Source organism: Elgaria multicarinata, chromosome 1 (genome assembly GCF_023053635.1).
Source record: "Elgaria multicarinata webbii isolate HBS135686 ecotype San Diego chromosome 1, rElgMul1.1.pri, whole genome shotgun sequence".
Classification (NCBI taxonomy): Eukaryota; Metazoa; Chordata; class Lepidosauria; order Squamata; family Anguidae; genus Elgaria; species Elgaria multicarinata.
In genome coordinates this window covers 46,122,391-46,148,292 of record NC_086171.1, presented here as the reverse complement: position 1 = coordinate 46,148,292, position 25,902 = coordinate 46,122,391, and the positions used below count along the sequence as shown (strand labels likewise).

Sequence of the window (25,902 nt, the reverse complement as noted above, 5' to 3'; positions counted from 1 at the left end):
GTAGTATATTGCCAACATGTTTAAAAATAAATCTGAAATCCATCGCGATTGTGGAATGAGATTAAGGTGGTTTTAGCATAAATCCACTACTCTTAAGCAGGATGTATTACATGTATGATAACAGTTTGCAGCAGAACTGTTAAATATTGCAAACTTTATTCTCCCCTCCCTGCCAGATAACATGCACTTGTGTTCTATAAACAAATTCTCAGCATTGGGAGAGGAAAAATCGTTGCAAAAGTTACAAACGAGATGGATTTTGTAAGAGCCAGCTTGGAAGGATGGAGAAATGGAGACACAGGAAGTGCACCAGTGACAAGAGAGGTTCTGTGTTGCTGGTGTATCCTGCTAGGACCCTTCCACATCACATTTCTGATATTAGTGCTTTGTTGAGAGGTGCCAGGCCAGGCCTCAAGGCTATAATAGCATCAGACTTGTGAGTGCCTGAGAGAGCATGTGTGGGTGGCTCCAGCTGCATTAGCCCCACCCACCACTGGCAGACACTCCCTCCTGGAAGGCTAGCTGCAAGGAAGTGCAGCCCTCAGAGCAAAAAAAAAAAAAGGTTCCCCACCCTTGTTCTTTTGAGTGGCTTCTGGCCATGGAAGCAATGGAGGCTGGTGGCTCCAATTTTGGTGGGGCTGTAAATCCTTCTGGGGTTTCAGTCAGAACCAGCTAGAATTCTAAGGGCCTGTTAAGATGACACTGGCCTGGTTCAGACAACATACTAAACCATGCTGCTTAACCACAAAATGGTTAATTCACTTAACCATTTTGTGGTTAAGCAGCATGGTTTAGCGTGTTGTCTGAACCAGGCCAGTGAGGGCTGTGTGGTTAGCTTAACTATGCTTCTCTGTGGTTAGCACTAATCACAAGCTGTATGTTCACACACAACACTGTTAACCCTGTACAGTTCTTGGTTTTCTTAACCACATGCTAACCACAAAGCAGTTAGATGAGTGCCTGAGTCCTCTGAATGCTCTGCCCAGTATCCTATCAGCCCTTGTGCTAAGAGAACTCGCAATCGCACAATTTAGGCTATTTAGACCATTCTATACTGCTAGCTCTATGATTTCGGCTGCTTAACCACAGCTGCATCGCGTAAGACACCTAAAGCCAAAGCTAGTGCTGCTAATCCTGTTGCACAACAGGGTTAGTAAAGCCAACCACAATGTGGTTAGTAGAGGCACCTGGTTAAGGAAAATGTTTGTCAGACAACACCGCTAACCCTGCTACTTAACCAAAAACCCTTAACCAGCATGTATAGCAGTGTTGTCTGAACGGGGCCTAAAAGAGCTGTCCAAACTCATTGGTGGGAGATCCAGGACAAATAAAAGGAAGTACTTCTTCACATGGCACATAGTTAAATTATGGAACTCTCTACCACAAGATGTAGTGATGGCCACCAATTTGGATGGCTTTAAAAGGATGTTGGATAAATTCCTGGATATGAAGGCTATCAATGGCTAGTAGCCCTGATGGTTAGGTGCTATCTCCAGTATTTGAGGCAGTAAGCCTGTGTGCACCAGTTGCTGGGGAACATGGGTGGGAGGGTGCTGTTGTGCCATGTCCTGTTTGTTGGACCCTGGCCAATGGCTGGTTGGCCACTGTGTGAACAGAGTGCTGGACTAGATGGACCCTTGGTCTGATCCGGCATGGCACTTCTTATGTTCTTAAGGTGATGAATCTATTTTGGCCATGGGGGTCAGCACCTTGGACATCACCTTTGGAGTTGTGGCTGGTTCTGACTGAACCCTGGAGGGGATTCATTGCCCCACCAAAATCAGAGCCACCATTCTCCACCACGTAGAAGTAAGAGAAGGGGAGGGCCAGGTCCCCACCACAGCAGCTTACATGGGAGGATCAGAAACCACCTTCTTCAGTAGCGCACATGCCAAGGCCCCAGTTGTGTGACGAGGTCCTTGAATACTTTCACCTCCGCTTCGCAAATGTATTAGTCTGGGGCAATTGAAGGCATGGTCCCCCGAAGTAGCCAATTGTGCTTTGATGCTCAAATCTTACACAATTTCATTTTCCTGTGTGGCTCAGGTCCGGGATGGTGACACCGAGATGTCTCCCTTAATCAGCAAGTTCTGTGGAGATGCACCTCTTTCCACAATCGCTTCCAATAGCAACAGCCTCTGGATCAAGTTCAAATCTGACACCTCGGCCCACAGGTCTAGCTTCAGGGCTGTTTATGATGTTGGTAAGGGAAACTGGTCATTTGTGTCTTGATGTCTCACTTCCAAACCCACAGGGGAAATTTATTATCCATTACCTCTGCACTATCCATTTCTGGTGTAGGCTGTATTTACTTTTTACTACAGAACTCAATGGTGTCCACTGACTTTATGCGACAAGGTAGGGAGGAAAGTCTGTCCCCCAAAATTTGACAGAAGAGCAAAAAATCATCACATCCCGAAACACCGATGGCTACAGTGTCAAGGGGGCAAGATTTGCTTCCATCTCTTCCTGAATGCAGCCCTAAACCAGCCTTTACATTTCTTTGTTTTACTAGTTTTAAATTAGACACCATCATGGAAGCTTTGGGCTGGAAGGCAGTCCCCACCAGGGGTGCAGAACATCAGTCCCATGGGCCACATATGGCCCTCCAGGATTCCCCACAAGGCCACGCCCCTTTCCCCTGCTGCCACCAATTGTTTGGTGGTGTCCCAACTTTTGTGCAGTTCCCTCCCCCTCCCCATTCTAAAAAGTTGAATTCATAAATGGTAGTAAGAGATTTATGGAGCGGATTCAGTCCCCCACAGTAAATCACTTTGTTCTCAAGGGAACTTATTTCATGAGCAAGCTCGGATGCTTCTTCATACTAATTACCAATTCTTCATTTCTTTTGGCAGCCTGTGGGGGAGCCTTGTCTGGCTATGGCATTATCAGATCTCCCTATTATACCAGGGCATTGTCTCATGGCAAGATCTGTGAGTGGATCATCTCCCAGCCGGAAAGCCACATCGTGATTCTTAATTTCACAGACTTTCGGATCCGTAACATCACGACCTGTAACTTGGATTACATTGAGGTAAAGGGTCATTTTTATGAATCACAAATTAAATCTAGAAATGCACATTTAGAGTGACCCAGGGACCGTAGAATTGCTCGTAAAATCCTTCTGACGGTGCTCCGACCTCGGAAGGGGGAGTCGGGGATCCGATCCCCTTGCAGCTGGGATGAAGAAAACTGCTGACTGCCTCACTGAGGTCAGAAACTCAACCTCAGGGATGGGGGAAAGGAAGCATTCTGTTGGGTGGGGAGGAGATGAGACTGGAGAGGAAATAATAGACCCACAAAAAAGAGGGAGCCCCCAAAATGTTCAGGGAGGTTGGTAATAAGACTGTAAGCACCATAAGAGTCCCTGTTGAAGGCATGCTCCATTGGAATGGCCCCCACATGGCGCACAGGCACTTTAGGTTCTTTCAGAATGGCCATAGGAAAGCACTGGGCGTTCAGGCAGCCGCAGAAAAAAAGGGGGAGCCCCAAAATTCTAATGGAGGTTTGAACTGAGACCCTAAGCATCCTAAGAGATTTTGCTGGAGGCGTGCTCCCTTGGGATGTTCCCCACTTTGTGCATGGCCACATTAGGTTCCACAGCCCAGTGCTTTCTATGGCCATTCTGAAGGAACCTAATGTGGCCATGCGCAAAGTGGGGACCATTCCAATGGAGCACGCCTCCAGCAAAAACGCTTAGGATGCTTAGGGTCTCAGTTCAAACCTCCACGAGAATTTTGGGGCTCCCCTTTTTCTGGGGCTGCCTGACAGCTCAATGTTTTCCTATGGCCATTTTGAAACCAGCCTGTTGTAAGTTGTGGGCGCTGTGGCGGGGCATATATAAACGTTTAAATAACGTTTGGCATGTTGCGACAAAATTCCTTTCTCATATTTCAGTGTTTTATAACTGGTGCTTATAAAGCAGTGTATAAAACTGTTATTACCCTCTTTTTATTGCATTCTGATTTCTTCTTGAATTTGGGGATGATCCCTAGAATCATAGTGTTGGGGGGGGGGGTCATAGTAATTGTTCCGTAAAACCACTGTTAGTTTGTATTTTGATTCTGCGTGGTTTTCTTTGAAAACTAATTTTTTTTAACTCCTTTAGGTATTTTGATTTGTAGATGATCCCTAAACTCCTCCAATGATTTCCTATGGCCATTCGGAATAAACCAATGCATTTCAACGGCCATTCAGTGTCCTTCAATTTAGTATGTCCCTCTTTCCAGTTCACACTTGTTACCAGCTTCACAATAATACTTATTGTGGCTTTCCAAGAAACTGACAGAGAGACCAGTGAGACACTAGCAACAGCTTTATTTTCGGCAGCAGAACAGAGCACCTATGTGGGCTGAACCCCAACAGGAGAAGAGAGGCCCAGAGAATAGCTATGGCAGGCTTTTTGTATTGCTGAGTAAAGAACCTCAGTGTGTATGTCTTTTTTCCATGGGAACTAGCTAAAATACATTATCTAATCAGTTTCTATTCCATAGTTCTGGCTTATGTATGTGCAGCAAGAAGTATTAATCATGGCACAGACTTTTCTTTGTGCTGCAAGTAAGACATCAAGGGTCATGCAATTTTGTAGTGTGACTTGTGAAATCTCTTATGTTTTGGCTTAAAGGGCAGAAATGGCATCAATTGTGGCAGTTTTGATTGGCCTCTGCTGTGTCAGAGGTTTACTGCAAGCAAGATCCTCATGAATTAATGGGATCTAGTGTATCCCATTTCCAAAGGATTATTAACAGCTCTTTTGACCTTATGGTTGCAAATAATGTCTGCTGTTAAACTTGTGTGTGAACTGAGACCAGGCAATAGTTCTATGGCAGGATCTTATATGCCCATGGTCCGCGTAGCCAATAGAGTCTGTGGACATGCAATGCTGATAGATTAACCATTTCTCACCTTTGTAAAAACATACTGGTAGAGGAATATGCTCTGCACCTTCTGGAATACCATATAACAGAAGAGGGGGATCTCTCTATTATTTGGTTATAATCTTTATGGCGTTTTGCTACATTGGGTTTACTTATTATACCATTATCTGTCACTGTGTAATTGCTTTTGAAACACAACAGTAAAGGAGAAAGAACTAACAGTGCTACTAATAAAGAGGTCTTTGTGTTTGCTAACGAGCTCTAGGAAGCATCTACCTGAAACTTGAATGAAGTTTAAAAATTTACATTGCTTTATCTTTAAAACAGCAAATGAGATCACATTATGGTCAAAAGAGAGTAGACAAAGTTCTGGAAGCCCAGAATCTTGTGCTGTGTTCTACCTCTTAAAACTTTCCCCTAATTAGTGCCAATCAAGTAATCCACAATAACTTTTGCTGTTTGGGTAATCTCCTACGGGTTCTTGTCATTGAATATGTGTGGCATTTTGATATGAGCCATTGAACTGGTAGCATAGAGGGGTTTCATACTGGGATGGATTATATTCCATCCTTTATTTATTTATTTAAGCACTTTTATCCTGCTATTTAGCCAAAAAGGCATCCAGGTGGCTTACAAAAATATTTCTTAAGACAGTCCCTGCCCACAGGCTTACAATCTAAAAAACATGACACAAAAGGAAAGGGGGTGGGGAGAGGGGGAGGGAAGCAAATTCAGGCACTAGATTCTCAGTTGCAAAGTCTATATATCTCTGTACCAAAGTTTGTTCATTTTCTTTGGTGATGTTTTGTTCAAACCGGTATGCCTTCGACCCTTCTTTTGCCCAAGATAGGCAGGCACTCCAATGACTGGTATGCGTTGTGCATGATGGGCTGGCATTTATTATTATTATTATTAATAATAATAATAATTACATTTATATACCGCCCCATAGCTGTATTCAAAAGATTAGATTAAAAAGACTGAACATTAAAAATCAATATACGAATTTTAAAAACAAAAGCATAGAAACAGCTAACGTTTAAAACAATTAAAGTGCAAATCCAACAGTTTGGTAAGTTTATCTATTTCTGCTACAGTTAAGCTTAGTTGTATTATACCCTCCTTTATTTCCTATAAAGCATAGTTCAAAAACTACAAGACCACCGTACTGGAACAGGGTGGCCATCTCAGTCATCGTTGGCTGCCTGGCGAAGTCTGTCTTCGTGAAGTTGGCATTTGGCTCTTGCTGGACTTTTGCCAACTCTACCAGTAGGATGAAACCTTTTTGGTTTCTGGTGAGTGGCTGGGCATTATTATGGCCCTTAAATATTTGTAGAGGGGCATGTTCCACTGGGTCTTGGGAAAAGCAGTCAACACCTGCTGTTGGCCACTGTGGGGAGAAATCGGCTGCGTTGTCCTTGAGAGCGTCGCCTTGGTTGCTGCCTACACTTGACTGGCGAAGTCTGGGTCAACGGCCCTCTTGAGCGTGATGTGTGGATCTGGGAAGATCTGGTAAGGACCTTTCCACCTGGGCGCCAGGGTACTCTTGTCCACTGAAGAACCTTGATGCAGACACAGACTTTGGCCGGTGGTCGTGGCAGGGCTCGTCTGGGTTTCTTTAATCTGTGAATGAGAACCTTAAACTACCTCATTAATGCACGGCCATAGTCTTAATACTTGATCATCTGTTAGCTGGAGTTTGGTGGCCTGAATTTTAGTAGGGAGAGAGTCACTTGTTTACCCATGAGGGTTCCATAAGGACTAATCTCTTGTTCATAAGTGCCAGAGGCCGGCCACACATCATAAAGATTGCCAACTAGAGTAATTATGCATTATCAACTGCATATAGCTCAGACCACACAGAAGGTATGAGCTTGCCCTTCCCTGGAAACATGGTGTGCCCTGATATCCTTGATACTCCCTTTTCTTAATGGCAAAAAAGGGATTTCATCAAATTCCAAGACCTCCAGGTGATCAGGCTGGAAGTTTGGATTTCATGAAGAGGAATAGGAGAACACACACACCATGCTTTGCAGCAAGGTCACAATGTATTTAGGGCATCAAGAAATGCTTCATGTGGTGAGTAAATCTTTATTTACAGAATAGCTTTCTGCTTAAAGAGGAAGGATTTAACCAAAGCATGTTGGTCTGGATAGTGAGGCAGATATTAAGAAACATGCCTACAACAGTTGTAATTTTTTTAGCAGACAGTGTAGCTGTAAGAAAATCTTGACACTTTAGTGTAGATCAGCTAGCTTTATGAGGTGTCTGCATAAGCTGGCCAGGCTTATTAAGACACTCATTTTCTAGTGACAATTTGACCACAATAGTGGCATATTCTAGGGTGATTTTGCTTTTTTCCTCACACCATGTTCTCATCCATTGCCTCTGCCCTTGAATCTACCATGGATTCTGCATTGTTATTGCTTTGTGGGCTTTTTTAAAAATGAGATTCTTTCCTAATCGCTTGAACTCTAAATGCAATTTAACTCTTCAGAATCTGATATTTCTACTCCTTCTACAATTCAATACTGTTGATGCATTAAAAAATAATAATGCAGGAAGCTTAAATATACAACAGCTTAAAAATTCTTTCTTTCTTTGGCAGGAGAAAACTCCCTCCCCTTTCTTTCTCAGTTCTTGTCTCTAGGCTCCACAACACCTTTTGGTATGTGCCAGATTTAAACTCTTCTTCTACCTGCCTCTTTGCAAACTAAGCCACAAATCATTCAACTTCTTCCTAGCTATCTTAAACAGAATCTGAAGATTTTAATCATTCTCAAATTTGCAGGCACTATGGGTGTCAGCAGCAGCTCTGCTCACTTGCTTCCTCAGGTACCTATTTTACTGACCTGTCTTTTGCACTGCCCCTCCAATGGACCAAGCCCACTTTTCTAAGTCTGTTTTGCTGGGTCTCACAGAAGTCTTGGGTTGGGAGTCCAGTGCAATCCAGACCCATGGTGTCACCTGAAACAGGAGACTAAGCCAATAGGGATTTCAAAAGGTCTCTTACCTTGGATGAGTGCTTGAATGGCGGTCCCCAGAGAGCTTCTGCTGGTGTGGTTCTGATGAGCACTGTCAAATCCCAGATGAGGGCCCCCCAGGTATTGTGGATTTCCAAGACACAAAGAGACCAGTGAGACACTAGGAACAGAATTATTTCCCACAGCAAAAGGGAGTTAGCACAGTGGTGGGCTGAACCCCAAGAGGAGAGGGAATGCCCAGAGAACAGTTACAGCACCCTTTTTATACTGCCAAGTAAACAATCTCAGTGCAAATGTCTCTTTTCTATGAGAACTATTTAAATACATTCTGAACTCAGCCTTCCATATTAGAAGCCTGTGTTTCTGTTAATTCCAAATAACATGTTTGTGAACGTGCCTGTCAGTTAAGTTAGCCATCCCCATGATGGCTAAATCCCTGAACTAAAAGCGTAGCATTCTCCATGAAGGAGGAGCTGACTATGTTTCCTAGGGCATCTTCACTAACCTGAGACGTTCCCATGAAGGGAATCCTGGCTGTGTGTAACACAGTCCCAAGTCAGCGGTCCTCATAAAGAGGAGGCAAAGAAGTCCGCTAAGTTACAGTATTTAGACCATAACATTCTCCATAAAGGAGGGAGGCCCATGGGTATGGGCGTCCATGGCTAACCTGAGACATCCCATAAAGGGGATGCAGGCTGTGTCTAACACAGGTCTAAGTCCAGGTCTGGCCCAAGGTGTTTTGCTGCCTGAAGCAATCCCAAAACTGTGCCACCCCACACAACCAAATAAAACATGACTAGGTCATGAAACAATTAAGTTAACCTGAGCCAGGTGAGGGACATGCAAGCCTGCTTGTGTCCTTTGCCGGGAGAAGGACCTGCAACCCTGTGGACTCCCTTGGACCTCTTAGGCTATCCTTCTGGGAAGGCTGTCCTGGGTTAGGATGTGAAGTCACATATTGCAACTGTTCCGCTCCTGCCTAGAATGCCCCTTAGAGAAGATGGTAGCAAGGGGATAATGGGTCTGTCCTATGGTGGTCTTGCTACAGGGTGCCTCAGAGCTATAGTTGACCCCCATGCTTTCCGACGTCTACATGAAACTGCCAGGAGATGTTAACCAGGGGTGCAGGGTGAGGCATCACCAATGACACATAGCTCCACCTCTCCTTCTCAGCTAAACAGAGGTGAGACAGTTGAAGTTCTGAACCAGTGCATGGGCAGAGGAGTGGGCTAGATGAGGGCCCAATAAACTGAGATTCAATCGAGACAAGACAGAAATACTGTTTGTGGGTGGTTCATCTATCCGGTTAAGTGACAGTCACCCTGTTCTGGAAGGGGGTTTCAGACTTCCTAAAGGGTGAGGTCTGCAGGTTGGGGACGATGATGGATCCGTCATCGTCCGCAGAGGTGCAGGCTCCCTCGGTGGCTCAGAGCACCACCTGTTAAAGGGATGTTTTTACTTCTTTTTAGTTATTTTAAATATTATTAGACACAGTGATTTTAGTGATTTTCTCTCCTGCTGGTTTTAGTTTAGTATATTTATTTCTATTGTTTGAATCTTGGCTTGTTTTATTCTGTTTTAATTTCTTATTATTTTAAATGCTTGAAGAACTTTGGGATTGGGTGCAGTAAATCAAAAGAAAAAAATGAACTAAAATAAAGTAAAACACAACTAAAATACAAATGGAAATAAAAAAAGGTGACCTCAGTTGTTTTGGACTACAATCCCCATCAGCTCCAGCCAGCATAGCTAATGGCAGGGGATCATGGGAGTTTTAGGCTGAAACAACTGGAGCTGCTCCTCCCTGGCCTAATGGAAAGCTACTCTGAGCCACTGAGGGAGCCTGTGCCTCTACGGGCAACGATGGATCCATGACCATCCCCAAACTACAGATGTCACTGATTGGGAAGTTTGAACCCCCTGACAGAACAGGGTCAATGTCACTAAGCCGGAATGATGAACCATCCGCAAACAGTATGTCTGTCTTGGCTGGATTGAATCTCAGTTTATTGGCCCTCAACCAGTCCATTCTCCTGCCCATGCGCTGGTTCAGGGCTCCAACTGCCCCACCTCTGTTAGCTGAGAAGGAGAGGCGAAGCTAGGTGCCATTCGTGATGCCTCAGCCCACACCCCTGGTAAACACCTCCCGGTGGTTTCGTGTAGATGTTGAAAAGCTTGGGGGTTAAATAAAGCCCTGAGACACTCCGTAGTAAGACTGCCGTAGGACAGATCCACCACCCCCTACCACCACCTTCAAAATTCTTGGCAGGAGTGGGACCATCACAATAATGACTTCACATCCCAACTCAAGACAGCCTTCCCAGAAGGATGGCATGAGAGGTCCAAGGGAGTCCACAGGGTTGCAGGTCCTCTGTCCTTCTCAAGGCACAGGTTGACTCAAGATTGATCCACCCTTCTCTCAAACAGGAATTTTTGAACATCTGGACCTAGCCGTACATCCTCTCAGATGTACGCTTCTTGGCTAGGGATGTGCGTTATCAGGAAATCCAGTCCTTTAAGGGCTCGTGGGATTTCCAATAGGAAGCCTGGACATACACTAAGAATTTAGGAATAGGGCGTCCCTGAGCACATCCTCAGTACAGGAATCAAGCGTGATCAAGATCACAACTGTGCTCACATGTAGTTTCATGCAAGAATACCACCCTTAGTATTCCTCACAGTGAGCCATGAAATAAAACACAATACACAACTAAAACCCTCAAAAAACATGAAGGAGGGGCTTGCTCTGCTTTCTAGGGCACCTTCACTGACCTGGGATATCCCCGTGTAGGGGATGCAGGCTATGTGTAACACAGTTCTAAGTCCAGGTCTGGCCCAAAGTATTTTGCTGCCTGAAGCAATACAAAAAATTGCACAACCCAATAAAACATGACTAGGCAATATAACTATTATGAGTAAAGAAGCAACAAAACAATATCTCTGGTAAGTTGAGTTTTTATGATTCTGCTCTCGCACATGTCCACATTATACACTTACCTTGTCAGAAGACATGGGAGTGGGCCTGGTCCTCAAAGTCTTCAACTGATGCTAATGATGCTGTTGGGATGCGTCATTCCTATGCACAATTACCTTGCAGAAAGCCTGATTGGGAACTGAACACTGTTAAAATGTATCACAAAGTTGGCACAAACAAACTCTTACAAACAAGTTCTTAGGCCTCTATGTCTCAGAACTTCAACCATAACTTCCTCCATGGAGGAGGGTCAGCCATGCTTGCCAGTCAGGATTGCTAACCTGAGATATCCCATGCAAGGGAAGCAGGTTGTGTGTAACCAGTTCTAAATCCAGGTCTGACCCAAGGTATTTTGCTGCCTGAAGCAATCCCAAAAACTGTGCCACCCCACACAATCCAATAAAACATGACTAGGTCATGAAACTATTACCAGTAAAGCAGTAAGAGAACTAACAATGTCTCTGAGAAAAGATATACATAGGACTGAGTTTTTTTTAATAATTCTGCTCTCACACATGTACAAATTATGCACTTACCTTGACAGAAGTAATGGAATGTGTCATTCCATTGCATACTTAACCTGCAGGAAGCCTGATTTGGAACTGAACACTGTTAGGATTTATCACAAAGTGGGCACAAACTCTTTACAATCAAGCTCTTTGGTCTACTGACAATTAAAAGTACAAAATGCATTTTGAAATAAAATGCAGATAGCCAAATGTTGGAAGGGCACAAAAGGTTTAAACTAAGGACGACGGTACAATACAGTATGGGAAATAGCACTTACAGAGAAACATACTCAACATTTTAGACGATTAAGAAAGCAAAAGAAGGAGACAATTTTGCAACAGAATGCCGGTGTTTTATTACATACACACAAACAAAATAAAAGTACCAACACAGGTTTCAGATGCCTTTATTAGGTTATGTTTTCAATAGTTTCTCAGGAGAGAAAAATTAAAGTACATAATAATAAAAAACAGTCTTCCTTTCTATTTGATACCTATCCTCCCATTAATTTATCTTATTTTAAACCTGCCTAATGACTAATGTTAAATTCCAAGTGTGTATTTATAGTGTTGGACTCTTTCTTTTAAATATATATAGCAATTTATTACTTATTCCTTGCTTTAAGGTTTCTGTATTATGGTGATATTTAAGTTTTATAACAAAATAATAAAATTCAATACACGACAATTAAAACCACGAAATGAAAACGTGCAATTAGGAAACAAGGAAATAATCTTGGTAAGGTGTATTTAACCCAATCACTGCCAACAGTTCTTCCTCTAATTCACCTTTCCCCAAGCTGGTCCCCCCCGCCCCCCGCCATTTCACAGTTAAACACATTGCGATTTACTTCTGTTGACTTTGCAATAAACCCTAAAAAAAATGACAAACTAACTCTTACAACAATGTTCTTTGGGCAATTCACAACAATTAAAACCCTCAAAATACATTGCAAAATAAAATGCAATACACAAGAATTAAACCCACAAAATGTTTTGCAATATAAAATGTAAAAGCGCACTTAGGAAGCAAGGAAGAAGTCCTGGTAAGGGGTGTGTAACCCTATCACTGACACTCATTCAACCTCTAAACCAACCTTCATCAATCTGGAGTCCTCGCATTTCACAGTTAAATGCATTGGGATTTACCACTGAATAAACACAAACAGGACTTTGCGATAAACCCTAAAAAAATGACACAAACCAACTCTTACAACTAATCTCTTTGGGCACTACACAACAATTAAAACCACAAAATACTTTTTAAAATAAAATGCAGATAGCCAAATGCACATAAACAAATTTTGGGAGGATGCAAAACATTTCAACATAAGATACATTATAGCATGAGAAATGACACTTTCAGAGAAACTTAATAAACTTTTTAGAGTATTAAGACAAAAGAAAAATGACACTTTTGCAACAGAATGCTTTTATTACATACACACAAGCAAAATAAATGTACACAGACAAAATAAATATACCAACTCAGGTTTCAGATGCCTTTATTAGATTATGGTTACATTAATTTCTCAGGAGAAAAAAAAATAAAATTCATAATAAAAACATTTCTTTTGATTTAATATTCTCTAATTAATTTATTATATTTTAAATCTGCCTAATGACTAATGTTAATGTGTACAGTAAAAATGCAATACACAACAATTAAAACCTCCAAAATCCATGAAGACCATTGCTAACCTGGAACATCCCCATAAAGGGGACACTACCTGTGTGTAACACAGCACTTAGTCAGCCAACCCATGAAGAGGAGGCAAGCAGACTGCTAAGTCCCTGCACTTAGCGCATAACGTTCTCCATGGAGGAGGGCCAGCCATGCTTGCAAGCGACCATTGCTAACCTGAGACATCCCCATAAAGGGGACGCTACCTGTGTGTAACACAGCACTTAGTCAGCCAACCCATGAAGAGGAGGCAAGCAGTCTGCTAAGTCCTTGCACTTAGCGCATAACATTCTCTATGGAGGAGGGCCAGCCATGCTTGCAAGCAACCATTGCTAACCTGAGACATCCCCATAAAGGGGACGCTACCTATGTGTAACACAGTCCTAAGTCCAGGTCTGGCCCAAGGTATTTTGCTGCCTGAAGCAATCCCCAAAACTGTGCCACCCCACACAACCCAATAAAACATGACTAGATATTTAAACAATTACTAGTAAAGAAGCAACAGAACTAACAGTGTCTCTGAGAAAAGATGTACATAGGACTAAGCTAAGCTGAGTTTTTATAATTCTGCTCTCACACATATACAAATCTTGCACTCACCTTGTCAGAAGTCCTCAAAGTCTTCAACTGATGTTAAGGATCCTGATGAGATGCGTCATTCCTATGCACACTTACCTTGCAGAAAACCTGTGGGCACAAACTCTTACAACCAAGCTCTTTGGGCAATTCACAACAATTAACCCCATGCATAATTATGTCAAAATACATCGACACCTCTGGCAATTAAGCTAATTAACACCAGCTGTCTGATTGTATCCTGGTGTCAGGGCCATGGTGTTGTCATTTACCTTGTTTACTGATCACTGATAATAATGCAGTTGCAGCTTTTTGCAGTTAATTTTATTTTGACCTCACTGTTTAAAATTATACTACTATCTGTATTGTTGTATGTTGTTCCCCGCCTCGATCCAGAGGGAGAGGCGGTTAATAAATGTATTATTGTTATTGAATCGAGCCTGTGAACCACCCAGAGAGCCCCAGCTATGGGACAGTATAGAAATTTAAGAAATGAAATAAAATACAATAAAATGCAACACAAAAATTAACCGCCCCCCAAATTGCATGGTAAAATCAAACACAATACACAATAATTAAACCCCCAAATTGCATAGTAAAATCGAACAATACACAACAATTAACCCTTCAAATTGCATAGTAAAATCAAACACAGTACACAACAATTAAACCACCAAAATGCATAAAAAAACACAATACACAACAATTAAAACCACAAAATATGTAATAAAATGCGCTTTTACGTATTATATTGCTATTAGGAAGCAAGGAAGGAATCCTGAGTTTACATTTTATATTGCAATTAGGAACCAATCTTGGTAAGTGGTGTCCAGCCCTGTCACTGCCAATGAAGCCCAATGAATTCACAACAATCAAAACCACAAAGTAATTGAACCTGCAAAATCAAATAACACGCAATACACAGTTAAAACCACAAAATCCATAACAAAAAATGCAACAATAAAAACCACAAAATGCTTTATGAAATAAAATGTGCTTTTACATTTTATATTGTAATTAGCAAGCTAGGAAGGAATCTTGGTAAGGGGTGTTTAACCCTATCACTGCCAACCATTGTTCCTCTAAACCACCCTTCCCCAACCTGGTGCCCTTCTGTGTTAAACACATTGGGATTTACTTCTAATTAAACACACGTAGGATTGTGTGATAAACCCTAAAAAGGGCACAAACCAACGCTTTAGAGTGAAGCACTTTGGGCAATTCACAACAATTAAAACCACAAAATACATGAAGTAGGAGCTGGCCAAGCCTGCTAGGGCATCTTCACTTAGCTGAGACATTCCCATGAAGGCAACACTGCCTGTGTGTAACACAGTCTCAAGTCAGCGGTCCTCGTAAAGAGGAGGCAAAGAAGTCCGCTAAGTTACAGCACTTAGACCATAAGGTTCTCCATAAAGGAGGAGCCAGCCGTGCTTGGAAGGGCACCATGGCTAACCTGAGACATCTCCATAAAGGGGATGCAGGCTGTGTCTAACACAGGTCTAAGTGCAGGTCTGGCCCAAGGTGTTTTGCTGCCTGAAGCAATCCCCAAAACTGTGCCACCCCACACAACCGAATAAAACATGGCTAGGTAATGAAACAATTGCTAGTAAAGAAGTAAGAGAACCCACAATGTCTTACCTTGTCAGACGTGATGGGAGCGGGCCTGGGCTGCAAGTGAGGAAGCTAGGAAGGAATCTTGTTAAGCGGTGTTTAATCCTATCACTGCCAACCACACCATTGCTCCTCTAAACTACCCTTGCCCTGGTGCCCCTCCATTTTGGTTAAACTCATTGGGATTTACTTCTAATTAAACACACGTAGGATTGTAAGCTGATGCGGCAGGGCCTTGCTATTTACTGTTTTACTCTGTACAGCACCATGTACATTGATGGTGCTATATAAATAAATAAATAATAATAATAATAATAATAATAATAAAAAATCCTAAAAATGGCACTAACCAACTCTTACAATTGAGCTCTGTGGGCAATTCATAACAATTCAAACCACAAAATGCATCATTAAATAAAATACAATATAAAATGTGAAAGCACATTTAGGAAGCCAGGAAGAAATTTTGGTAAGGGGTTTAAGTTTAACCCTATTACTACCAATCATTTGTCCTCTAAACCACCCTTCCCCAACCTGGTGCCCTCCCATTTCACAGTTGAAGACCTTGGCCCTGTTCAGAAGGCTCCTTAAACCACAGTGGTTCAGCCTTTTTTGTTAACAAAAAAGCCTGAACCACCGTAGTTTAAGGCGCCTCCGGAACCGGGTCATTGGGGTTTACTTTTGGTTAAACACACATAGGATTGTGTGATAAACGCTAAAAAAGTTACACAACCCAACTCTCACAATAATAACCATTCCAACCCCAAATGCATCAGAAAATAAAATGCAACCCACAACAATGCAAAACACAAGAAACATTATAAAATGAAATCCCAGGCACTTACCTTTCTTTGACGCAAGTAGATCAAGCAGACAGACAAGCTGAGAAGAGAAGTGAAAACGTACAATTACACACAAGAACAAATAAAACACTTAAGACTAATACAAACTAAAGCTTACTAATTGCAATATCCAATATTCTGTTCCTCAAACAGAAGCTGCATTTCAATAGGGTTTGTTAGCTCATTTGCTGTTCAGTACAACCAGGAGGAGAAGGGGAGTAAAGCCAGTGGCTCAAGTAACTCTTTGACCACCCCGGCCATAACTATAGCAGACTAGCCAAGAGAGCAGAACCCTATTTTATTCATTTATTATATATTTATACTACCCAACAGCCAAGGCTCTCCGGGCAGCTCACAATTAAAATTATAATACACAAAAATCAAGAACAACAATTTAAAAATGTCATAAAAAACCAAAGTAAGTTATAGTCCAGGGAAAGCTTGTCTAAAACAGGTATGTCTTGAGGAGGTGTTTGAAAGATGTTACATTTTCCACTTCCCAAACAGCACAAGAGAGAGTTTTCCAGAGGGTGGGTGCTGCTACAGAGAAGGCCCCGCCGTCGAGGATCTTTGTGACGACAGTTTGTTCATCTTGGAACGACAAGCAGGGGCCTCCTCTGATGATCGTAAATGTCGCCTGTGTGTTGAGGCTTGCCCCCAAGTGGCAGCTTGCCCCCAAGGCAAGGCTAGTTGTTGCTGTTGTTTTTGAATGAGCCTCTTCCAGGTGAGGCTCCGGCCCAATACCCCCCCCCCCCAGTCGCCAGAGGCAAACCCTTACCAGCAAAGCTGCAGTTGAAGCAGTCCAGGCCAGCAGGCAGGCCAAGCGAGAAGGCACTCTTGCTAGCAGGTAAAACGCAGCTGAGGCAGCGGGAGTCCCCAACAGCAAACCCTTAGTGGCCAGCTGCAGGTTGAAACAGTCCCGGTAAGCAAGCCGGCCAAGCGAGAAGGTGCTATGCAAAGCAGAAGTGGTCAAACAGAGTTAGGCAGCTCAATACATACACAATCCAATAGCAGGGTCAAGCAGGAGACCAAGTTCATAGCACATGGGTTCAAGATGGGCGAAGAAACCGGGAGAAGTTGGGGAGAGGTCCTTTCCAGCAGCTAGCAAACACCAACTGCTGGGCTTTTCCTAATAAAGGCTGCTGAGCCACACCCAGACTCAGCTGCTGCCTATTAGAGCTGTTAGGGTGGGCCAAAAGACCCCCACCAAAGACCCCCTTTCTGGGGAATAGTGTACACCAAGCACTCCATGCTCAACCCTCCCTCTTCCCCTTTCCAAGAGTCATCAGAAACGCAGTCAGCAAGTTGCCCAAGGTTGCCCTGTACTTCTCAAGAACTCAAACAAAGGCCTAATCTGCCTGGTCAAATGTGGCAACTTACGACACCACAGCTTCTGAGGCTTGGATCCTGGATCCAAGTTGTCTTTTGCTCAGACACCCTGGAGCACTTGTGCTTGTTAGCTTTGCCTGCCCTTGCATGGGGGGCTTAGATTGTAAGCCTATGCGGCAGGGTCTTGCTATTTACTGTGTAATCTGTACAGCACCATGTACATTGATGGTGCTATATAAATAAATAAATAAATAATAACAATAATAATAATAATAATAATCTGTTACAGTAAGTCACATGAATAAGGCATGGTTGTCAAAATATTGTGTGTTGTTAGCTGTTGGCAATAGTTTTGTTTATGGAAAATGTATAACTCTGCAAGCAATAAGGGATGGGAGGAGGGATGAGCATGAGCTCATTCAGGAGGGGCCTGGAATGTTATAAAAGATGTTGGTTGTGGATGATGGGTAGAGAGTCTTGCTTTCGATCCGCCGAGGGTGAGGTTCCTCCTACACGTATAGTTAATAAAAAGGTAATCACTGTGGACTTGTCTGGTTTCCTATTCCCTTCCTTCTAGTTGGGGGAGATTTTCCCTAACAGAGCTCTCTGGCCAGAGCCCTACTCAAGGACTTTGCTTTCTCCTGAGGAGACCATCTTTGCAAGCGAGCACTGTTGCTGGGTACTTATTGTTTGGCCATGAGAACTAAATGGAACCTCCATGTTCACAAGCAAGTACCCCTGAATACTAGCTGCTGGAGGTGGGAGCTGTTGTTTTAGAGCGTCATCACATGCATGTTTGTCCCTCATTACTTCCTCTTTCAAAACACATGGCCCATTCCGTGGGCTGTTTTGAGCCCGCTGCTTCTCCTGCACACAGCAGGAGATAGCGGCAACTTCCAGCTTTAAAAATAAGTCAGACTTACTGGGGCAAGAAGTAAGGCTGGAAGGGGCAGGAGGAGGCAGATGTCGTCGTGAGAGGGATCCACAAAAATCCGTGAGTGCCCAGTAACGAGCGTGCAGTAAAATGCTCGCCTGATGGTGCTCCCAGGCCCTACCTGTGGGCATCACAGAAACCCCTGGCTGGAAGCAGGATGCTTTTGCCCCAATCTAGCAGGACTCTCCTAGATGCCCGTATAAGTTGTGACCCAGCAAAATTAGCACATCATAAATTGACCTGGCTGGTGACAGTTCTGGAAGCCTGCTAGGGTGTGGCAGCCCTGAATCTGTTTCCTGGATCTCCTCCACAGAGTCCTGAGTGTCTAGGGTGACCCTATGGAAAGGAGGACAGGGCTCCTGTATCTTTAACAGTTGTATATAAAAAAAATTCAACAGGTGTCATTTGCATGAATGCAGCACCTGGTAAAATTCCCTCTTCATCCCAACAGTTAAAGCTGCAGGAGCTATACTAGAGTGACCAGATTTAAAAGAGGGCAGGGCTCCTGCAGCTTTAACTGTTGTGATGAAGAGGAAATTTCACCAGGTCCATATATACAAATGACACCTGCTAAAATTTCTGTTTCTATGCAACTGTTAAAGATACAGGAGCCCTGTCCTCCTTTTCATATGGTCACCCTACTACTGGCTCCATTCCATTCTATTCCTTTAGATAAGTTCAAAGGCTGTCCTCATAAAAAAAATACTGTGCAGGATTTCATAAAGTGGGGGGGCATGTAGTTCTGAGGCTGTAATAATTAGAAAGTTCAGGTATCACCTACTTAAACAGTGGTCTCAGTTCAAACCTCCACAACAATTTTGGGGCTCCCCTTTTTTGGGGGGGGGGGCTGCCTGACAGCCCAGTGCTTTCCTATTGCCATTCTGATGGAACCTAAGGTGGCCATGTGCAAAGTGGGGACCATTCCAATGGAGCACGCCTCCAGCAAAAACTCTTAGGATGTTTAGGGTCTTATTACAAACCTCCATTAGAATTTTGGGGCTCCCCTTTTTTTCTGGGGCTGCCTGACCGCCCAGTGCTTTCCTATGGCCATTCTGAAGGAACCTAAGGTAGCCATGCGCAATGTGGGAACCATTCCAATGGAGCACGCTTCCAGCAAAAACTCTTAGTACGCTTAGGGTCTCAGTTCAAAGCTCCATGACAATTTTAGGGCTCCCCCTTTTTTTCTGGGGCTGCCTGACTGCCCAGTGCTTTCCTATGGCCATTCTGAAGGAACCTAATGTGGCCATGCGCAATGTGGGACCATTCCAATGGAGCATGCCTCCAACAGGGCCTCTTATGGTGCTTATAGTCTTATTACCAACCTCCCTGAACATTTTGGGGGCTCCCCCTCTTTTTTGTGGGGCTGCCTGACAGCCCAATGTTTTCCTATGGCCATTTTGAAACCGGCCTGTTGTAAGTTGTGGGCGCTGTGGGGGGCATATATAAACATTTAAATAATGTTTGCCATGTTGCGACAAAATTCCTTTCTCATATTTGGGTGTTTTATAACAGGTGCTTATAAAGCAGTGTATAAAACTGTTATTACCCTCTTTTTATTGCATTCTGATTTCTTCTTGAATGTGGGGATGATCCCTAGAACCAAAGTGTTGGGGGGGTCATAGTAGTTCTTCCCTAAAACCACTCTGTTAGTTTGTATTTTGATTCTGTGTGGTTTTCGATGAAAACTGAATGTTTAACTCCTTTAGGTATTTTGATTTGTAGATGATCCCTAAACTCCTCCAATGATTTCCTATGGCCATTTGGAATAAACCAAATTCAATGGCCATTCAGTGTCCTTCAGTTTAGTATGTCCCTAATTGGCAGCCAGTGAAGAGATTTTAAAATTGGTGGACTGAAGTGTTATGGGGAAGGTTGTACATAGATTAACTTCAATGGGACATACAAGTAAACAGTGATGAATTATATCATTTTAGGCTCTGGAATTAACAGTCTAATCCCCTCCCTCCTTTTAGATGGTAATGTGAATTACTTGATTTAAAAATGTGGTAAGCCAGCCCTGCTGATTTGGGGGACCCTCCTGCTCATCCTACTGAATGGGTCCCGAAATTTCTGCCCAGAAGTATGAATGGCGAGATATTAATTTGTTTTGAATTCTAACATGAAGCTACCTAAATTGTACTTCCGGAAACACTATGCGAACGCAGTTGTCCTTCAGAATTCACACTTCTCCGAATGTTATGATGCAGTTCTCCAATCAAAACATGTGTACAAAAATGTATATATCAGGGGAATTTGCGCACAAGTATGCATATATTAGCAAAATTAACACAAAAAAATGCAGTATAGTAGGGCAAGCTGTTGGGGAAAAATACTTATATTAGAAATGCGCAAAGAAATTCATATAAAATTTTGTGTGGACTTTTTTAAAAGGTTGTAAACTGAAGAGGAAATGGGCAAAACAAATGTAAGTCCAGGTGGGGTGGGGTGGACACACGAGAAACTGAGAGCAATCAACATTGACAGATTTGTCCAAAGTCCTTGAGATTATATGGAGCACTTACGATTGCAGTTCGTTTCATGAGATTTGCACATTTCATCCCTGCAGATCAGAGACGGCAACAGCATGAATTCTCCTTCTTTAGGGAAATATTGTGGTGTGACTGTACCAGCTATAGTTCAGTCTACACGGAATTATCTGTATGTAAAATTCAGAGCTTCGTCTATCACCAACCTCGGCTTCCTGGCTGAATACAAATCTTTGGATGCAGGTAAATGCTGCCACCATCACCATCACCCTTCTCCTGAGTTCTGTTTTGTAACCAAAGCATTAGGGATGATGTAACGAACACCATTTGAAATAAACGTATTGTTTCTGGTGGGATCACTGTCCTTATAGAGGAGGGGTGGGGAACCTCAGGCTTGGGTGCTACATCCAACTCTCTTGGGCCTAATCTACACTAAGCAGGATATTGCACTATGAAAATAGTATATAAAAGGCAGAAGCCACATTCCTGCTTTATAGTGGTATTGAAGTGCACTGACAACTGTTGGGGCCCATTGAGACATACCATATACTGCTTTCATATCGCTTTCATAGTGCTACATCCTGCTTGGTGTGGCTCCTGCCTTTTATATACCACTTTCATAGTGCAATATCCTGCTTGATGTAGATTAGGCCTTAGTGTGGCGTGTGAACCATTTTCTCAGGGTTTTTTTTGGAGGGGGGGCAGTAAATAGCAATTTGCATCATTTTCAGAATTTGCACAAACTGCAGCCATAATGTGCACAAAATGCGCAAATCATGGCCTTAATTTGTGCAAATTATGCCAATGATGCCGGTGCAATTTGTGCAAATTGCTATTTATGGTAAATAAACTCTGGAAAATCCACGGGTGGGCCCAATGCAATGCAGTTGAAGCAGAGCAGCTCATGGAGAGGCGAGCCAAAATCTGGGGTGTGGGGGCAGGCTGCTGAAAGCTCAGCAAACTCCAACCCCTGGATGGATTCCTCTGACATTCCTAGCTACAGCAGTTCTACCCAGTCGAATTTTAAGAAGTCTGGCTGCTATTTTAACAATGTATTGGTTTTATATGTTTTAATCAGTTTTATGTATTTTATAATATTTTTGTATTTTATGTTGTTCCCCGCCTCGATCTGGATGGAGAGGCGGGTAAGAAATAATAATAATAATAATAATAATAATAATAATAAGAAGAAGAAGAAGAAGAAGAAGAAGAAGAAGAAGAAGAAGAAGAAGAAGAACAACAACAACAACAACAACAACAACAACAACAACAACAACAACAACATGTTGGGGTTTTTGTTTTGTTTTTTGTATTTTTGTATTTTTGGCCCTGCCTCTTTGCCTTTGGCCCAATCCACCACTGAATGCGGACCCAAAGAGTGTTTGCAAAATGGAATTGGCCTTCAGAGTGAAAGGATTTCCGCACTTTAATAATAATAATAATAATAATAATAATAATAATAATAATAATAATAACCCGCCTCTTCCTCTGGATTGAGGTGGGGAACAACACTAAATACAATATAATGCATAAAATTAGTTAAAAGAGCATATAAAACCAATACAATATTAAAATAACAATCACAGCATCTTAAAATTCTTAGGTTTAAAATTCATCTGGGTAGGCCTGCCAGAAGGACTAAATGTATGATGCAATCTCTTTTATTTACTGTGTGATTTATGAACCGCCTCTTAATTCTCACACTGCTTTTCATATGCTGAAGCATGTGGAGGGACTCTCACAGAACCAAATGGAATCATTGCCAGTCCTGGCTACCCAGCCACATACCCACATGGTGTCAAGTGTACATGGACCATCTTAGTCCAGCCTGGTTACCTCATCCGTCTGATCTTCACAACTTTTAACTTGGAATTTGGTTATAATTGTGTCCGAGATTACCTTGACATCTATGACAACAGCACTATGAAAAAACTTGGGCGGTATGTATATATTTTTTTAAAGCTGGGTGGTGGTGGTGTGTGTGTATATATATTAAGGTTGCAATCCTAAACACACCTACCTGGAAGTAAGCCCCATTGAACTCTATAGGATTTATTTCTGTGTACAGGATTGTGCTGTTTGCCTGCTTTCACAGTAACATGACCTTCCTGGACTGGGACTGTCCAGATAATATTTCTTGTCTCAAGCCCTGCTCCCCCTTATCACTCATTGGCCCTTTTTAATCAACACCCAAATCCTTTCTTCATCACAGCTTTGCCATCTCTTCCCCTTTGATGTGTGTTATTTTGTCTGGGCAATACCTTTGTTTTATTCCGTATTAAATAATAGGTTAGAAAATTAGTGAAGAGTGCAGTTCTATGCCTATTTGCACAGAAAAAAAGTCCTACAACTTCCAGCATTCCCCTGCTAGCTTACGCTGGTGGGGGAATGCTGGGAGTTGGAGGACTTCAGTTGTCTAATCAAACATGGGATTTTGCCCTAAACATTTTTAAATGATTCAGGACATGATTTTAAAATGATCATGGAATTATAGTAGAGTTAGAAGGGGCCTATAAGGCCATCGAGTCCAATCCCCTGCTCAATGCAGGAATCCACCTTAAAGCATACCTGACAGGTGACTGTCCAGTTGCATTTAGAATGCCTCTAGTGTGGGAGAGCCCACGACCTCCCTAGGTAATTTGTTCCATTGTTGTATGGAATAATGGTCAGGAAGTTTTTCCTGATGTCCAGTCGGAATCTGGCCTCCTATAACTTGAGCCCATTATTCCATGCTCTGCACTCTGGGATGATCAAGAAGAAATCCTGTCCCTCCTCTGTGTGATTCATGACTCGATTACATTCTTCATGACTTGATTTCATTTGCACATTTGTCCACCTCAAATTAACACACATTCAACACTATGTAAATGTTGAGTTTGTAATTTTTGTACAAAAGCGGGTGAATGTAACATTTGCTCGTTATCATTGATCTGGCACAGGTACTGCGGGAGGTCAGTTCCCCCATCTATTACCAGTAGTGGCAACATACTGACATTGCAATTCGTGACAAACCGCAACGTTGCCTCAGAGGGATTTTCGGTTAATTATGCTTCGCTGAATGCAACTGGAGGTATGGCGTTAGATTTAATATGTCCCAGAATTCGATCAGTCAATTGATCAAAGCCACTTAATTTTTGAAAGTTGTCATCCTTGCTTTTTCTTCCATTACTCTTTGTCCAGTTCAATAGTTCTGACAAACATACTGGGGCTGATGAATCTGGAAAAAATAATATTGCCAATAGAAATGAATGTGAAATAATAGGGCGGAATTGAATTGTATTTAATTCATTCCTTTGAGCAGCACATAGGCCAGGTTTTCTTTTGTTAAGCCCTGAACGGTGTTGCTTTTGTGTTGTGTCTGCAATCGCAGGGCATTACTGGGATTCACACAGCAAACGTATGGGCATCACCTCCTCCCAGTGGAGGCTGGTGGTTCCGATGTCAGTGGGGCGGTAAATCCACTATGGGTTTCAGTCAGAACTCTGAAGGAGCTATCCAAGGTGTTGAATTTTGGGAATAGGTTTCAGCACCTTGGATAGCCTTTTAAGAGTTCTAACTGAAACCCAGGCCTCAGCTAGATGAGGGGGGTTGGAGGGAGGCGATCTCACAATTTTATGATGGCAAGATCGTCGGCCTGGTTTACACGCAACATGCGACATTGCACCCGCGTTTTGGATTTTTTTAAAAGAAGAAGGAGTGCACAATTTTTAAATTAAATCTGTCTTTTTTAGGAATTGAGGCATCATACATCTGTCCCCAAAAAAGAAAAAAAATACCACTTCATATATCTTTCTGTAGTTATCTGGAATCTACCTTTCTTTCCTCCAGCTCTTTCAAACATTCTCGGTTCATTACACTTTTCATTGTTAATCTACCGACGATAAAGACTTCTCTTTGAAATTGTGCCATTTGCCAATTCCTGATTCGCTTCACTTGGAGGGAAGTTTCATACTGTACGGTCTGCCCTGTTCTATGCATCCTCAAAGTGCTAAATGAGGCTGGGCGCTACAAAAATATTATTCACCACTTCTGAGCGTTCCAGGAAATGAGGATATATTCTTCAGAACAGCTGAGAGCGAGGCTGCAGTCTTCAGGGTCTCGGGCTGAGGTCTTTTTCACATCACTTGCTATGTGATCCTTTTACCTGGAGCTACTTCTTCTCCCCAAAGCACACACCAAGAAAAATGTAAGAGGGAAAGAGAATAAAAAGATCACACAGGGTTGGGAAGCAACTAAACATAATTTCTTCAATGCTTATGATTGAAAAAAGAACATAAGAGGAGCCCTGCTGGATCAGACCAAGGGTCCATCTAGTCCAAAATTCTGTTCACCCAGTGGCCAACCAGTTGTGGACTGGGAATCCACAAACAGGACATGAGTGCAATAGCACCCTCTCGCCCATGATCCCCAACAACTGGTGTACACATAAGCTTACTACCTCTGAAACTGGAAGCAGCAGAGAGCCATCAGGTCTAATAGCAATTGATAGCCTTTTCCTCCAGGAATCTGTCTAATGCCCTTTTAAAGCCATCGACATGGGTGGCCATACTACCTCTTGTGGAAGCGAATTCCATAGTTTAACTATACGCTGTGTGAAGAAGAACTTCCTTTTATCTATCCTGAATCTCCCACCAACAGAATATATCAGAAATGAGGGAGGTAAAAGGACAGTCCCAGCAGTAGAGGCCATCTGAGGTCTTCCCATCTCATGCAGCTCTCCAAGGCTCCCAGTTCCAGCATCCATGGTGTCCAGTCTAATTCTTCACCATACCTGTTTTCCAGGATATGCAACTCACAAGTGAGGCAAATCTCCATGAATTTAGGAATATTGATATGTAGCTAATTTCTGGCTTTCCTGGGACAGGAACTTTTATTTATTTATTTATTTATTTAGAAAAGACTATGTGCAGAGACAGGCAATGGGCTTTGTAACATAAGAAGAGCCCTGCTGAATCAGACCAAAGGCCTATCTAGTCCAACGTTCTGTTCACACAGTGGTCAACCAGATGCCTATGGGAAGCTTACAAGTAGGACGTGAGTGCAATAGCACTCTCCTGCTCATGTCCCCCAGCAACTGATATACAGAGGCACAC

The 25,902-nt window shown here is 42.7% G+C and overlaps 1 protein-coding gene across 1 annotated transcript in view; it reads left to right on the top strand.

Moving 5' to 3' along the window:
- CUBN (cubilin) overlaps positions 1-25,902 on the top strand; it is a 222,405-nt gene that overhangs the window by 42,918 nt on the left and 153,585 nt on the right. The window contains exons 18-22 of the mRNA XM_063147614.1: positions 2,047-2,203; positions 2,856-3,034; positions 20,890-21,052; positions 22,533-22,749; positions 23,749-23,879. Of these exons, the coding sequence (XP_063003684.1) occupies positions 2,047-2,203; positions 2,856-3,034; positions 20,890-21,052; positions 22,533-22,749; positions 23,749-23,879 (847 nt within the window). The remainder of the gene's footprint in view (positions 1-2,046; positions 2,204-2,855; positions 3,035-20,889; positions 21,053-22,532; positions 22,750-23,748; positions 23,880-25,902) is intronic.